General features: G+C 27.9%; 2 protein-coding genes and 1 long non-coding RNA gene across 5 annotated transcripts in view; 1 reads left to right on the top strand and 2 right to left on the bottom strand.

Moving 5' to 3' along the window:
- Position 1: 1 nt before the first annotated feature.
- Positions 2–1873, bottom strand: LOC123005143 (the record flags this gene model as incomplete). The annotated part of the gene is made up of 9 exons (XM_044398776.1): positions 1554–1873; positions 1216–1506; positions 1067–1152; positions 932–1014; positions 702–883; positions 530–648; positions 270–480; positions 144–223; positions 2–92 (listed from the first exon to the last, which is right to left on the bottom strand). Coding segments are annotated over exons 1-9 (1284 nt in total), but the record flags the coding sequence as incomplete, so codon positions are not given.
- A 3312-nt stretch (positions 1874–5185) lies between these two features.
- LOC123005839 lies at positions 5186–5810 on the bottom strand. Of its 2 annotated transcripts, none has more exons than XR_006412784.1 (3): positions 5628–5810; positions 5327–5581; positions 5186–5256 (listed from the first exon to the last, which is right to left on the bottom strand). It is a non-coding gene; the product is annotated as an uncharacterized LOC123005839 (long non-coding RNA). The 2 variants fall into 2 exon arrangements; XR_006412783.1 differs by having other exon boundaries at positions 5363–5581; positions 5628–5799.
- Positions 5811–8628: 2818 nt separating this feature from the next.
- Positions 8629–12709, top strand: part of LOC123005830 (zinc transporter 10) — a 12235-nt gene continuing 8154 nt past the window's right edge. The window contains exon 1 of one of the 2 annotated variants that reach the window (XM_044399823.1): positions 8629–9134. In XM_044399823.1, the coding sequence (XP_044255758.1) occupies positions 9122–9134 (13 nt within the window). In that variant the 5' untranslated portion in view covers positions 8629–9121. Of the gene's footprint in view, positions 9135–11187; positions 11626–12709 lie in introns of those variants that run through there. The other variant, XM_044399824.1, reaches the window with a different exon arrangement.

Raw genomic sequence — 12709 nt, 5'->3', positions numbered from 1 at the left:
TGGTCATTTTAAGAAATAAAGTAAAGTCCACGATAATTTCAACATCATTAAACAAAAGTAATTTTTTGGTAACTGTTTCGTAAAACTCTTTTCTGTAAAATGAACAAAAACTATTGAATAAACGCAAATACAAACGTTATTACAAACTGCAGGCGTCCTCACAGCTTAGTCGACACAACAAACTAATAGTGGCACGAACAAAATTTGAAAATTTTTCTGTCCTCTACAAAGAAAATACAACAAAAAAACTTTGAAAGTGTATCACTTACAGTATTTACAATCATAGAAATGAGGTCCAAGAGTAATAGCAAATATTGTGATGCTGGAATATCCACGAATTGTTCATTTAAGTTAGTTTTTGAATTTAGGGACTGATCTGAGAGCAAATATTTCGTCAAGTGGGTACTAAATGGCACTACTTCGGCCAGAAATTGAACAATTTCACTACAATTCTCAACAAATTCACTTAACTTATTTAAACTAAAAATTGAAAAACGTGAAAACTTATTTAAGTCTAGTAATATTTAACCTGTTATTCTGTAAATATAGTTCATCCAGTTCTGATACATCCAGTAAATGATTTCCATCCTCATTCTTTTGCATACATACACGAAAATTTTTTAACTGCTGAAATGAAAAATCTACAACCTAAAAAAATAATTAAAATAATGAAACCAATCAGTTAATATTTTTAATATTACCTTGTTTACGTATTGTGCACCTACTTCGGAATCTAATTCATTATGTGAGAGATTGGCTAAACCGAATAACTCGTTATAAATGGAACACAAGTCGCAATCTTTTATTTTTTTATTAAGAGTGGTATTCTCCATTTTTGAGTTATTATGCAAAAATGAGAAAGTGAAATTTTTTAATGGATAAACTAAAAAAAAATAAATTAAATAAAGAACAACATCTTAGTAGTACTTACATTCCACAGTATTTATATGAATTTTAGTGTTTTCATTCAACACTTCCTTTATTTTCTTTTGAGGACTTGTAATAGTAGTTTTGCTAGAATTAATAAATAAACTAGTGACTTTTCCCAAATTTAAAACAAACTTACCACTCATTAGCTTTGGTCTTTTGTTCTGTATTTATTAGTTTCAAGAGTTCTGTAATTTGATGTTTRAGATTTGCAACTTCAAGATTCTAAAATAAAAAAATTGATACTGTTTGGAGTTTGTTATAATGAAAAATGAAAATGATTTCTACCTTAAATTCTAATTCACTTTTGATGGATTTATTTTCCTTTTCCAATGCAGAAAACTTGTCAGTCCATTCTTTCTGTTTCTTTTCTTGATCTACTTGTGACGATGCTCTCAAGTGTTGTAAATTGGTCCTTAGTATTGAAACTTCTCYTTCTTTCTCTGCAAACTTTTCCTGTAATTGCTTTATTCTATCTTCTAAAGTACATTGATTCGCAGGATTTTGTTGTGTGGACGTAAACATATTCCTGGGATCTTTAAAAACGCTATATGAAGACTGTAGAGTGTCATCGCGTTCCTGAAAACAGAAAAATTGTTTTTTTCAAAATGAGATAATTTGCTAACCTCTTCCACAATTTGAGTTGCTCGTTTAAAACAATCATCGATAACATCTTCATCGAAGTCGTCATCCCAAAAATCGTTCGACTCCTCCACTCGGGGCTTCTTTGTTGATAAATTTCTAGAGTTGATAGTTCTCTTTGACATCTTCAATGTTTTGATTGTGAGAAAATGGCATCAAGGCGAATTAACAAGAAACAATTACTTGGTTTCGGCACTGTTATGGTTTACCCAACTTTTTACACGAAAATTGTGAACAGAAGTTTTAATTAAATTTAAAAACATGAACGTTTGAAATGTTTCACTTAACCTAAAAAAATGTTTAGAATTTGATATAGACTACCAGTAATACACACATATGACTAGCTGTATTGTTGGTTAGCTAACATGAAAGCGCCTCAGTCAGGTTTTTTTTAGATTGGACAGTAGTTCTTCATTATTATTATTATGAATTTTCACTATTGTGAATAATAATTAATTGATTAATTACTCCTTTTTTTAAATACAAAAACCTCAAATTGATTTTTCTTAAATATGTAAGAAAAAATGGCTACATAATATCTACCATTATTTTCCTAAAAAATTAAATTTGTTTAAAAAAGGGTATCTTTTACCAAACTGCTGGTTTTAACTTAATGATAATTTATTTAATAATTTAAAAATGATGCTCATTTAAGTCCTCGATTAAGGGACTTGTTTATTTCATTTTTTCTTCATTTTCTTAATAGCACATACGTTCTCTAAAGTTCTCTCAATTTAAATTAGTATCGATTTAAAGTAGAGTGATTGCGGGATATAAAGTGTGCAATTCTCATATTTAATGATTTGCATACAGACATAAATGAAAATGGCCCCACTGTATCCTATTTAGTCCAAGACACCAATATAAAAAGAGACTCGGCTTTTTCATAAATAGTATGTCAAAATGTCGCTTGACAATGTAAATATAGGTAAGAAAATACACCAGTTATACCAAAAAAGAGAATGTAGAAAACAAGTTACAAACTTATTTGTAGGTTTAGCTAAATTAGTGCACTTTTTATGTGTAGATCTAGTCGAAACAAAACCAATGAAATTCCTAAAGATATTGGTTTTTATGCAATATTTCGTAGTCCAAATAATACAAAGTTATTATTTTCTGAAAATATTTGAAATCAAGTTTTTTGTAAAATATGCGCCCGTTTATTTCGGGACATTTTTTGTAAGTCTATTTCAAATTCTCAATTGTGTAAACAGAATTACTAAATTTCAGATGTTATTCATTATAATCGTTTCATTCTCCGTAAAAAGTGTCAACGACTACGCCAATGCCCTGTTCACCAAGTGGCAACTTGAAAATAACACTCAAACATACGATAAAAAAATAATTAAAAAAATTAAAATTACATCAATTGTAGTTTCGACACTGATTTTAACAAATCTCGCTTCAGCTTTAGTGTCTGGTTATTTCCATATGTTACCCGATGATGATGATAAGGAAATATTCTTCATCTTTGCTTTTGTTGAAGAACATTTTCCGAATTGGCATTTGGAAATTTCGTGGACATTGCGTTCTACTTACATTTTTGCTGCCTACTTTATGATTTATCCCCTCAATACTTTATCTTACTTTATTTGGAAATTGCAATTTCACATGTTCTTGTATTTGGAAAATATCAGGAAAATTAATGAGGGGCGACTGAAAAACGAAAATATAATGTGTTCTCGATTTCAGAAACAAGTGAGAATGAAATTGGTACAATGCATTAAGCGTCACACTGAAATTAATAAGTAATCTGATATCTTTGGTAATTTAATTTGGACTCAACTAAAATATATTTCAGACTTTATGCATTAGCGAATGCTACTTTGGGCAAAATGATTTTAGTGTTTTCCGTTCTTGGGGGACTTTTAATAATCAGTACAGCGTTTTTCGTCCTTGCTGTTAGTATAAATCGATGTAATTTTTTTTTTAATTTTTATTGTACCAGTTTGAGGGTTCATTTTTCGCAAAAATTTGGCGAGTCGGTACTTTGATTCTGTGTGCTGCGATTACTTCTGGTGGAGCTGCATATTCAGGAGAGAGTCTAGAAACAAGTGTAAGTTAGAAAAGAGTAAAAAATTATTTTATATTTTGATACAGGTCAACAACATTTTTCTTTATCTAAAACAACAAGATTGGTATGTTTGGAATACAGAAAACAAGAAAATATACTTGACTTTTTTAACAAATGTTAAACCTTTGAGGCTACAGTTCTCTTCAGGTGTTGGCCTCAATTACAAATTAGTGATTTCGGTGATACTTCTAATTTTTTTTTTAATTTTTTTACATGTTTTATGTTTTAGATTCTCAAAACGGTCTACTCCATAGTTTCAGTGTTATCGCAATTAATTAAATAATTTATGAAACACTGTTTTGCACAATAATTGCACGTCTTAAATATTGCAATCACATAAAAAATAAAAAATTAAAATCCATTAGTTCCTTCAAAATCATTTGAGCTATTCTCATAAAATTTTACAGGCTTTTAGCCTTATTTTCCAATTACTTTATTTTAATTCTTTACAATTGCGGACACGGAATTTTGGAAATCAAATTTATGCCAATTTAAGAAATGTCAATGTAAACCACGCTTTATTGTCATTATCACTGACTTTTGAAACTAAAATTTGAAAGTTTTACTTGAATTTTATTTTTGGCGTCGATTTTTTTAAACAATAATACCAGCAATACGTGTTTTATACAAGTTCAAAAAAATTATTTTGATTTGTTGTCATTTTTTCTCTAGTTGTCAGGATCAAAATTACAAAAACTGAAAGTGACGTTAGTTGCCTAAGGCCCGTTTTACATTTTTATGTCAGTCGAATGACGAATTGTCCAAAATTCCGTGTCCGCAATTGTATTTTTGTTTTTTTTTATTAGTGTTATTTTTCACTATAGAATATGTGGTTACAATTTTGTAAAACTAAAATACAGCCTGTATTAAAAAAATCATCAAAATGCAGCAATATTTTTGTCTTTTATAAATTAATAACACAAAATCACAATAAAAATAAAAAATCATGAGCAATATTCTTGTTTTTCTAAATACTACGAGCATATACAATATTTTATAAAAGTTCATAGTTGAATTAAAAAAAAACTAGAATTTTAAGTGGGTATACAGGGTGTCTCCTGAAAGACTTTCAGGGCTAATATGTCTGTTATATGACAACAAATTTTTATAAAATTTAAAATGTAGACAACTTAGAAGGTGGAAAATTAATTTATTTTGTAGGTACTCAATAATAATAATTAAAAATCAAAAAATTATAAAATTCGGTAATATCGCTCCTTTTTTTATAACCGCCCATGTTTTTGTATCTTCAGCCACTTTTAACACAATTTTCTCCTTTTTTTTTGTAAGCGGGACCTCTTTCAAGGACAGATTTATTAGCTTATAGCACTTTTTATTGGCGATTAATAATTTTCTATAAATTTTAAATGTTAAGATAATAATCTCAGTCTACTATACAATTTACGTTATAAATTTCGTTAGCAAATAACAAGAGATATTAGATCCGAAATAAGTCTTAGGTGAGACACTCTGTAAATATTGCGTTTTATTTATTTATTATTGTTACATAGGAATTATAAGTAGGTGTACAATTAAAACATCTTCAATTTAAACTTCTTTTATTTGTCCTAAATATCGTCCCGACTTCTCAAATGGTACACGTGTCCTTTATCCTATTTTCCAATTTTAAGAAATAAAATTTTAGAACAATTAATAAAACAATGTTCGTATAAAATTCAATACCTATTATTATTATAGCGATAAAAAACATTGACGTACTTTTGTCCATTAAGATTGAGGATCTGCATCCAACTCTGGCTCCTCACATTCTAATTCTGCTTCATTTTTACACACTAACCCTTGAGGACAGTTCTGCAATTGTCCCAAAACAACTCTTCTATTTTTTCCTACATGGACACACTGATAAAATCGATTTTCATCATAACAAATAAATTCTTTGTCCCCACAATCTATTTCCACAGTGTAAACAAACTCAACCTGGAATAAACTGTTCAAAAATTGAAATAAAACTTGACACACTTACGAAAATAACAACAAGTATTAACGCAGAAAATTTCATTTTGCGTTTGTTTACAGCGATGACTAGTTTGAACTGATAAGTGTAACCAAAGTTTCTTGTTTTATATTCAGAAATATGAACCATCTGATAAAAATTGTCTAAAGATGAACGAAATTCAAACAAAATGATTCAGGATGACAAGGCTATAAAAATTTTTCAAAGAGGACAGTTTTTTAATGCTTATTTTATTACTAATTAGCCTAAAGTAAATTAATATCTCTTCATATCCAGAGGTTATTTCCCTATAATTGTTTATAGATTTCTAAAGTGGCAACAGTGCATAAATAAAGTAATAAATTAACAAAGTAGAAAATAATTCCACTATTATAAAATAAAGTTATCAACAATTAATCAAATTGTTTGAAAGCAATACTTGCGCCTATTAAGACCCAATTAAATACGCCATTGATCAATCAGAAAATGACAAATACAGGGTGCGCCAGAACTCGTGCCCTGGAGAAAAATTTCAAGTAAGATAGGATACCAGGAGTGTTGCAAAATTCGCCAAATTTTCACCAGATTACGATTTGTATGGCTATATCTCGCGAAAAAACGCTAAAATCCGTTTAAACTGTTGAAAAAAGCAAAATCGAAATGTACCTATTTCGGCTTAATTTTGTGATTTTTCAACAAAATTTTGCGAAATAATTGCGTTTCTAGCTGAAAAACGTGTTGAAATGCTCGAGAAAAGTAATTCTAGACTTAATTTCTTGATTTTTTAGTTTGTTTTAGTGAAATTTAGTAGAAAACATGAGATTTTGGTACACAAATGTGCTTAAAAGCATTTTCGGCCAAATTTTGAAGTTTCTCAGCTTATTTTTGTATTAATTTTGCTCAAAACCCAGTTAAATCGAGCAAAACAAACAAAAAACATCAATATCAATCCTTTTTGTGATTTTAGGCATGTTTGGAGAAGATTTTGCAAGTGTTTGGAGAAGATATCAATTTCATTTAATTTTGTAATTTTTTAGCCTGTTTCAACGCAATATTCGGAGCGTTTTGTGTTTTTATCTCTCAAAAACCCCGTTTTATATTGTATTGAATTTGTGGCTTCTTTTTAACAAAATTTTGTAAAAAAAAAGGTGATTCTAGCGGAAAAATTATAGTAAAAAGATTTAAATAAGTTTCATTTTCGACTTTTTTAGTAACATCTCGTAAAAACAAATAGAACTTTTTTTACCAATTTGGTGTTTTCCGATTATTTTGTCTTCGAGAAAATTTGACGAAATGATCAAGTTAAAGCCTAAGAGTTGGGTAAAAGTATCATAATTTAATCTTTTTTTTATAACAATTTAGTGATTTTTGACATGCTCTATGGCAAACTCTGGCGAAAAAAACAGAGTTTTCAGCTTAAAAATCTGCTTGAACTTCCGAAAAAGGAAAAAATGATATCATTTTCGGCCTAATTCAGTGTTTTTTTTGGCTTGTTTCAATTCTGCAAAATAATTGCTTTTCTAGCTGAAAAACGTGCTAAAACTCTCAAGAACTGCAAAATTAATGTTCGTCTTAGCGAAATTTTGCAAAAAACCTGAGATTGTAGTACAAAAACATGCCTACAAACATTTTCGGGTTATTTTGTCTTATTTTTAAAAAGTTAAATCCAGTGAAACAAACAAAAAAGTAACATCAATATCAAATGTTTTTGTAATTTTTAAGCGTGTTTGGACAAAATGTTTCAAAATAAATGAAAAATGATATCAATTTCGATTTAATTTTGTAGCCTGCAACAACAAAATTTTTACAGTTTTTACAACTTTCTTTTATCTCAAAAAAGAGCTTAAACACTTAAAAAGGGCAAAATAACGCCGTTTTTGGTCGAATTTGTTGAATTTTTTATTGTTTTTAGCGAAATTCGGCAAAATAATTGCTTTTCTAGCTGAAAAACCGTGCTAAAACTCTCAAGAAATGCAAAATTAATAATGTTCGTTTTAGCGAAATTTTGCAAAAAAGAGATTTTAGTACAAAAACGTGCCTTAAAACATTCTCGGCTTATTTTGTCTTATTTTGCTCAAAAACTAGTTAAATCGAGTAAAACAAACAAAAAAATAACATAAATATAAATTGTTTTTGTGATTTTTAAGAGTGTTTGGACAAAATTTCTCAAAATAAATGAAAAATGATATCAATTTCGATTTAATTTTGTAATTTTGTTGCCTGCTTTAACAAAATTTTTAAAAATTCCTTTGTTTTTATCTCAAAAACGTGCTTAAACACTTGAAAAGGGCACAAATAACGCCGTTTTTGATGGAATTTGTTGAATTTTTGGATTGTTTTAGCTACATTTTGCGAAATAATTGTGTTTATAGCTGAAAAAGTATTCGAAAACGACAAAAATAAATTCTCATTTTCGATCCTGTTTGTAAAATCTTGTAAAAAACAAACAGAACTATTTTTAACCAATTTGGGTTTTTCGACTTTTTTGATAAAATTTGACGAAATAATCAAATTAACAGTTTTTTTTTTCATTTCCAAAAAATCTGCAGATATGTATTAGAATTTTCACAAAAGTTTTCAACAAATCACCAACAATTTCACCACACCTAGCAACACTGGATACCAGGAACATTTAAAAAATTATATCTGTCAAAAAAATTTTACATTTATTTTTTGACATTTGACATTTTTTGTGTCTATTTAATGATACTGATGATCTTGTATATGTTTTTTTTATAATTACTTAGTAAAGGTACAAAAATTTTGTCAATAAAAGCCATAAATAACATTAAGCATAGAGTCAAAGTGCAAAAACTCATAACTTCGAAATTTTTATGTATAAAAAAAAAACTTTATATGTGGCATTTTTCTCTGGGGTGCGAGTTCTGGCGCAGCCTGTATATCAAAAATTAAAACATTATTTCGTTTGCTTAATTTATCATAAATCACGATAACATTTTTTTTATTTTTTCAAAACTTGTTTTGCTTGCATGTCTATTTGAGCAATTTACAAAAGTAGGCTATAAGTGCACAGTTCAGTCTGCAGCTAGCAATTGAACCTCCTGACAGTCTAATTTTATAAGAAAGTCGTTTGAGACAACCTCCCATACCTTCAAATCGTGAAATGTGAAAGAGTGGGTGAATAAACAGCATGCTCATTGGTATCATTCATTCCTGTTAAAATCGTAGTGCCGGTTAGAGAACTTTTCACTTTTCCGTTTAATAATATCCCACGTGTTTTTGAAAAAATTCTGTGTTGTGTGAGCCGCGCTTCTGTGCGAGGAACGTTATTTGACACACTTTAAAGTAAAAAATTCGCAGTGATGTTGAATTTCAGTTTTACGAAATTAATAATTAATTGTTACAAGTTTTTTACACCGGTATTAAATCACAATCGAATTCGAAGTGGTTTCGTGGTTTAGTTTTACTATTGTGTTGCATAACAACTTTTACACTTTGTGTATGATATACTTTCCCGTGAATAACGAAGAATGATATTTTTCTACGCTTCCTCATAAACTGCTATGAAGGGAAAAGGTAACGCTTCCTAATTCTATTGTATAACACAACCACATATTATTTATGCATTTTCCAATATAATTTTCATGTTTCGTAATTCCAAGCATTTGTAAGCGATTTATGATACTGTTGATGTTATTAAATGAAAGGGATATCGTCTTCATTTACAACGTACATTTAATTAAAATATGTAACTTAATAACAATAATTAAACTAGCCAATAGTGTGTAGAATTTTACTTTGTCGACTTCTCAGGTAATCAAACAATGCGACCTATTTCAAATTTTATATAAAGTGTAATATTTTTTGTATTTGTTTTGAAATAGGTAGTGAGGTCAGAGAAAGAGTGGATGTGCACGAATCTGTTTTATTGCAAAGCTCGTTAAATGAAAGTAGAAAAGTATTTTGTAACATTTGTCAAATATCGCAATTATGGTTGAATAAATACTACTAATCTATATTCATAAATAAAAACATTTCATAATTTTCTGTGTAATATATGCAGGAAATCTAGATTATTTATAAAAAGAAAACTCACTACCTATTTATGCTGTAAGTTTAATAAAAAAATGGTTGCCGGCGGCTTTGTTTACAGAATCTGATTAATTGTTACTAGATATAAATGCCAAGACAACTTTATATTTACCATAATCAATTATAATCAAATAAATAGAAAAAAGATAACAGCAATATTAAGTGTAGTTATGTTTTAAAGTTAACTTCGCACTATAAGACAACGTTTTTGAGCAAAGCGCTAATTTGACATAATTCATAAGTAAATAAAAATACTATAAAAGTTTATAAACATAAATAAAGAATCGATTATTGTAAATTTAAGTTTACTACTAGGAGTTATTGTACAAATAGTAGAGGCTTTGAATATGGAATATTCTTCACAAATGTCATTCTAAACGAGTTTCAAACTACTACTATTTTTGCTACACAAAGAATCGATTTGAACAAAATCAAAAAAAATTATTATTGTTAAAATAGTACCATCTGTGACCATTTTAACACTAGTGTGAAAATATGCTCAATTCAAAATCAACCAAGAGTATTGTTATTTTAGTATACCAGGTGAATAAAAAGTATGGAACCAAACGGTTTTTGCTTAAACTATTGATTTTTTAGAAAAACTAATTCATGAATGATAAAGTACTATAAAAATGTGATGTGAAGAATAATTTATTCGATTTTTTTTGTTTGTTATAAAACTATAAAACCATTTTTCCCATAAGGGATTACAACTATCTATTTTTTTTTCAAATTTTTACATAAATTGACAAAAAATTGCATAACTCAAAAACAAAACAAAAATTCGTTCTCAAAATACAACATTTTTTATATTACTTTAATTTATACATATTAATTATTATTTTCTGGAGACAAATGATTAGAAAATTTCCTTATTGCACAAATTTAATGTTTCATTTATATTTACATATTATTCAAAATTATATTTTTTACCAAAGCAAGCACTGAGAATAACTTACTGTTTCATGAATATACAATATTCCACTTTCATATAAATAAGTATCTCGTAGAAATTCTTTAATTGTTAATCTGCAAAAAATTTTATTGAGGCCAAGGCACAAAATATAAAACATTCGATGCAACTCTTTACTTAACCATTTATAAAAACAAAACTATTAAAATAGTTATCTACGTATCAAGGGAATAAACAAGCATTTTCATTTGAGGACGAAGTTTATTCCAAAGGTTTGCACACAAAACTTTCCTCCCAAGAGACCAAATTAATAATAATATAAAAAATGATAAATTTGTCAAAATATTGAGTTCATTAAATTGCAATTTTAAGCGTAAAAATCGGGATCAAGGAGTTTATGTTAAAAAGCAGATTATATTCCAGTTTATTTTAAGAGAAAAATTGGTACGTCATTCATTTTATCCCCGAGGGAATAAAGTACTAGATTGTAAGTCAAAAACAAACAAATAAAATTACGTTTGTTAAATTAAAATATAAAAATAAGTAATTCAATTTTTTTAATTAAGTATTAGGTATCACAAATAAATAATAGTTGATTTTTATGAAGTTTAGCTATATACTTCGCCTTGTAGTAAGTTATTTATATCTAAATAAGATTTATTGACAAATACAAAGCTTAGTAAATCCAAGATTTAAGACCGCAAAAGTCTTACCAACAAACAAATTTATTACAGTATTTGTCAAACCAGCGACCAAACAAAGAGGGCATGAATCACTTATTAATGAACAAAGACTTTTCTTAATTAACCAAAACAATACTTTGCACAAACTAAATATTATTTCATTATAAACTGCAATAAGCAATGTTTTTTTTTTCTAGACATTCTTTTAAATTTACTCATTCTATATCAATCTGTACAGTTTCTGCTGTTTACCTTATTTGATTTTCTTATCGTTTAAAGCGACAGTTATCATTCATTACTGTTCAATCAAACGCACTTGAAACCTAGAAGCCAACTAGTTACTAGTAGAATCGCTTTTCCATTTTTGGGGTAACTTGAGGTGAGTTCACTTGGATTATTTATAAAACATGAAAGACCATCATTCTAAATTAAATATTTAATGAGATGATTTTAAAGATTGTTCCACAAACTTAATACCTATGACGAAATAATCAGAGCAGTAGCTGATTAGAAACTTCACCTGTTTTCATCGTGATTATTATTATTTACTCTTAAATAATATACGAACTCGTTTACAAAAAAACTTTTTTAACAGAAAAACTTCCAACTGCTTTATTTTATTGTTTAAATAAAGAGATACATATACGGTAATTATCAGGTAACTTTCTCTTCTTTGTTTTAAAGTCTTATACTCTCATGTAAGTACTTCTACGGTGTCCCAGCTAAGACTTTTTTCCGGTTAATGCTTTTGTAAGATAATTTTAGCTAAGACAGAACACTATATAGAACAGGTAAAGACTTTGGTTGTATAAAATTATTAGATAATATTAAAAATTAGCTTATTTAGACATACAGGGTGTCCCAGCGAGTTGAAATAGCCCATTAGTAAATGGTAAAATGAAAAAAAATATATATAGGACATTGATAGATACCAATCTAGTCCATCGCCTAAAATTATTTTCAACTATACAGCGTGTCTCAAAAATAAGTTACAATACAAACACTATATGTTTCTTAGCGTTTTTGGATGTAAACTTTTATGACAATGTTTTTAAGCTAAACATTTATCGGTCGATTTCGCTGAGTTTAAGAAATAAGACGTTTTTTTCGACGACAACATGCACTTTTTAAAAATTTATTACACAAAAACTATGACATCTAGAAATATTTTTTTTACTACCGCAAAGAAGATATAAGGTTGTAACATTTTTTTAGTGTGTTGCATTTGCAAAGGTAAAAAAATGAAGACGTTTGTTAAAAGTTCAATAACTTAAAAAATTTAAATGGAACACCCTATTTATTGTTTTTGCATTTAAAAGATTATTAAATTGTCTTTCTAAAATTATTTACTTTTAGGTGTTTATAATCAATAACTAAAAAGATATTTAACGTTAAACATTAAAAAAAAAATTACTCTTGTATCAGTATATTAAATGTTAAATATCTTTTCATTTATCAATTCT

This window comes from Tribolium madens, unplaced genomic scaffold (genome assembly GCF_015345945.1).
Source record: "Tribolium madens isolate multiple individuals breed KSU strain unplaced genomic scaffold, Tmad_KSU_1.1 Scaffold_20;HRSCAF=117;Tcas5.2_LG4, whole genome shotgun sequence".
NCBI classification, from domain to species: Eukaryota; Metazoa; Arthropoda; class Insecta; order Coleoptera; family Tenebrionidae; genus Tribolium; species Tribolium madens.
This window is presented reverse-complemented; position numbering and strand designations above follow the sequence as displayed.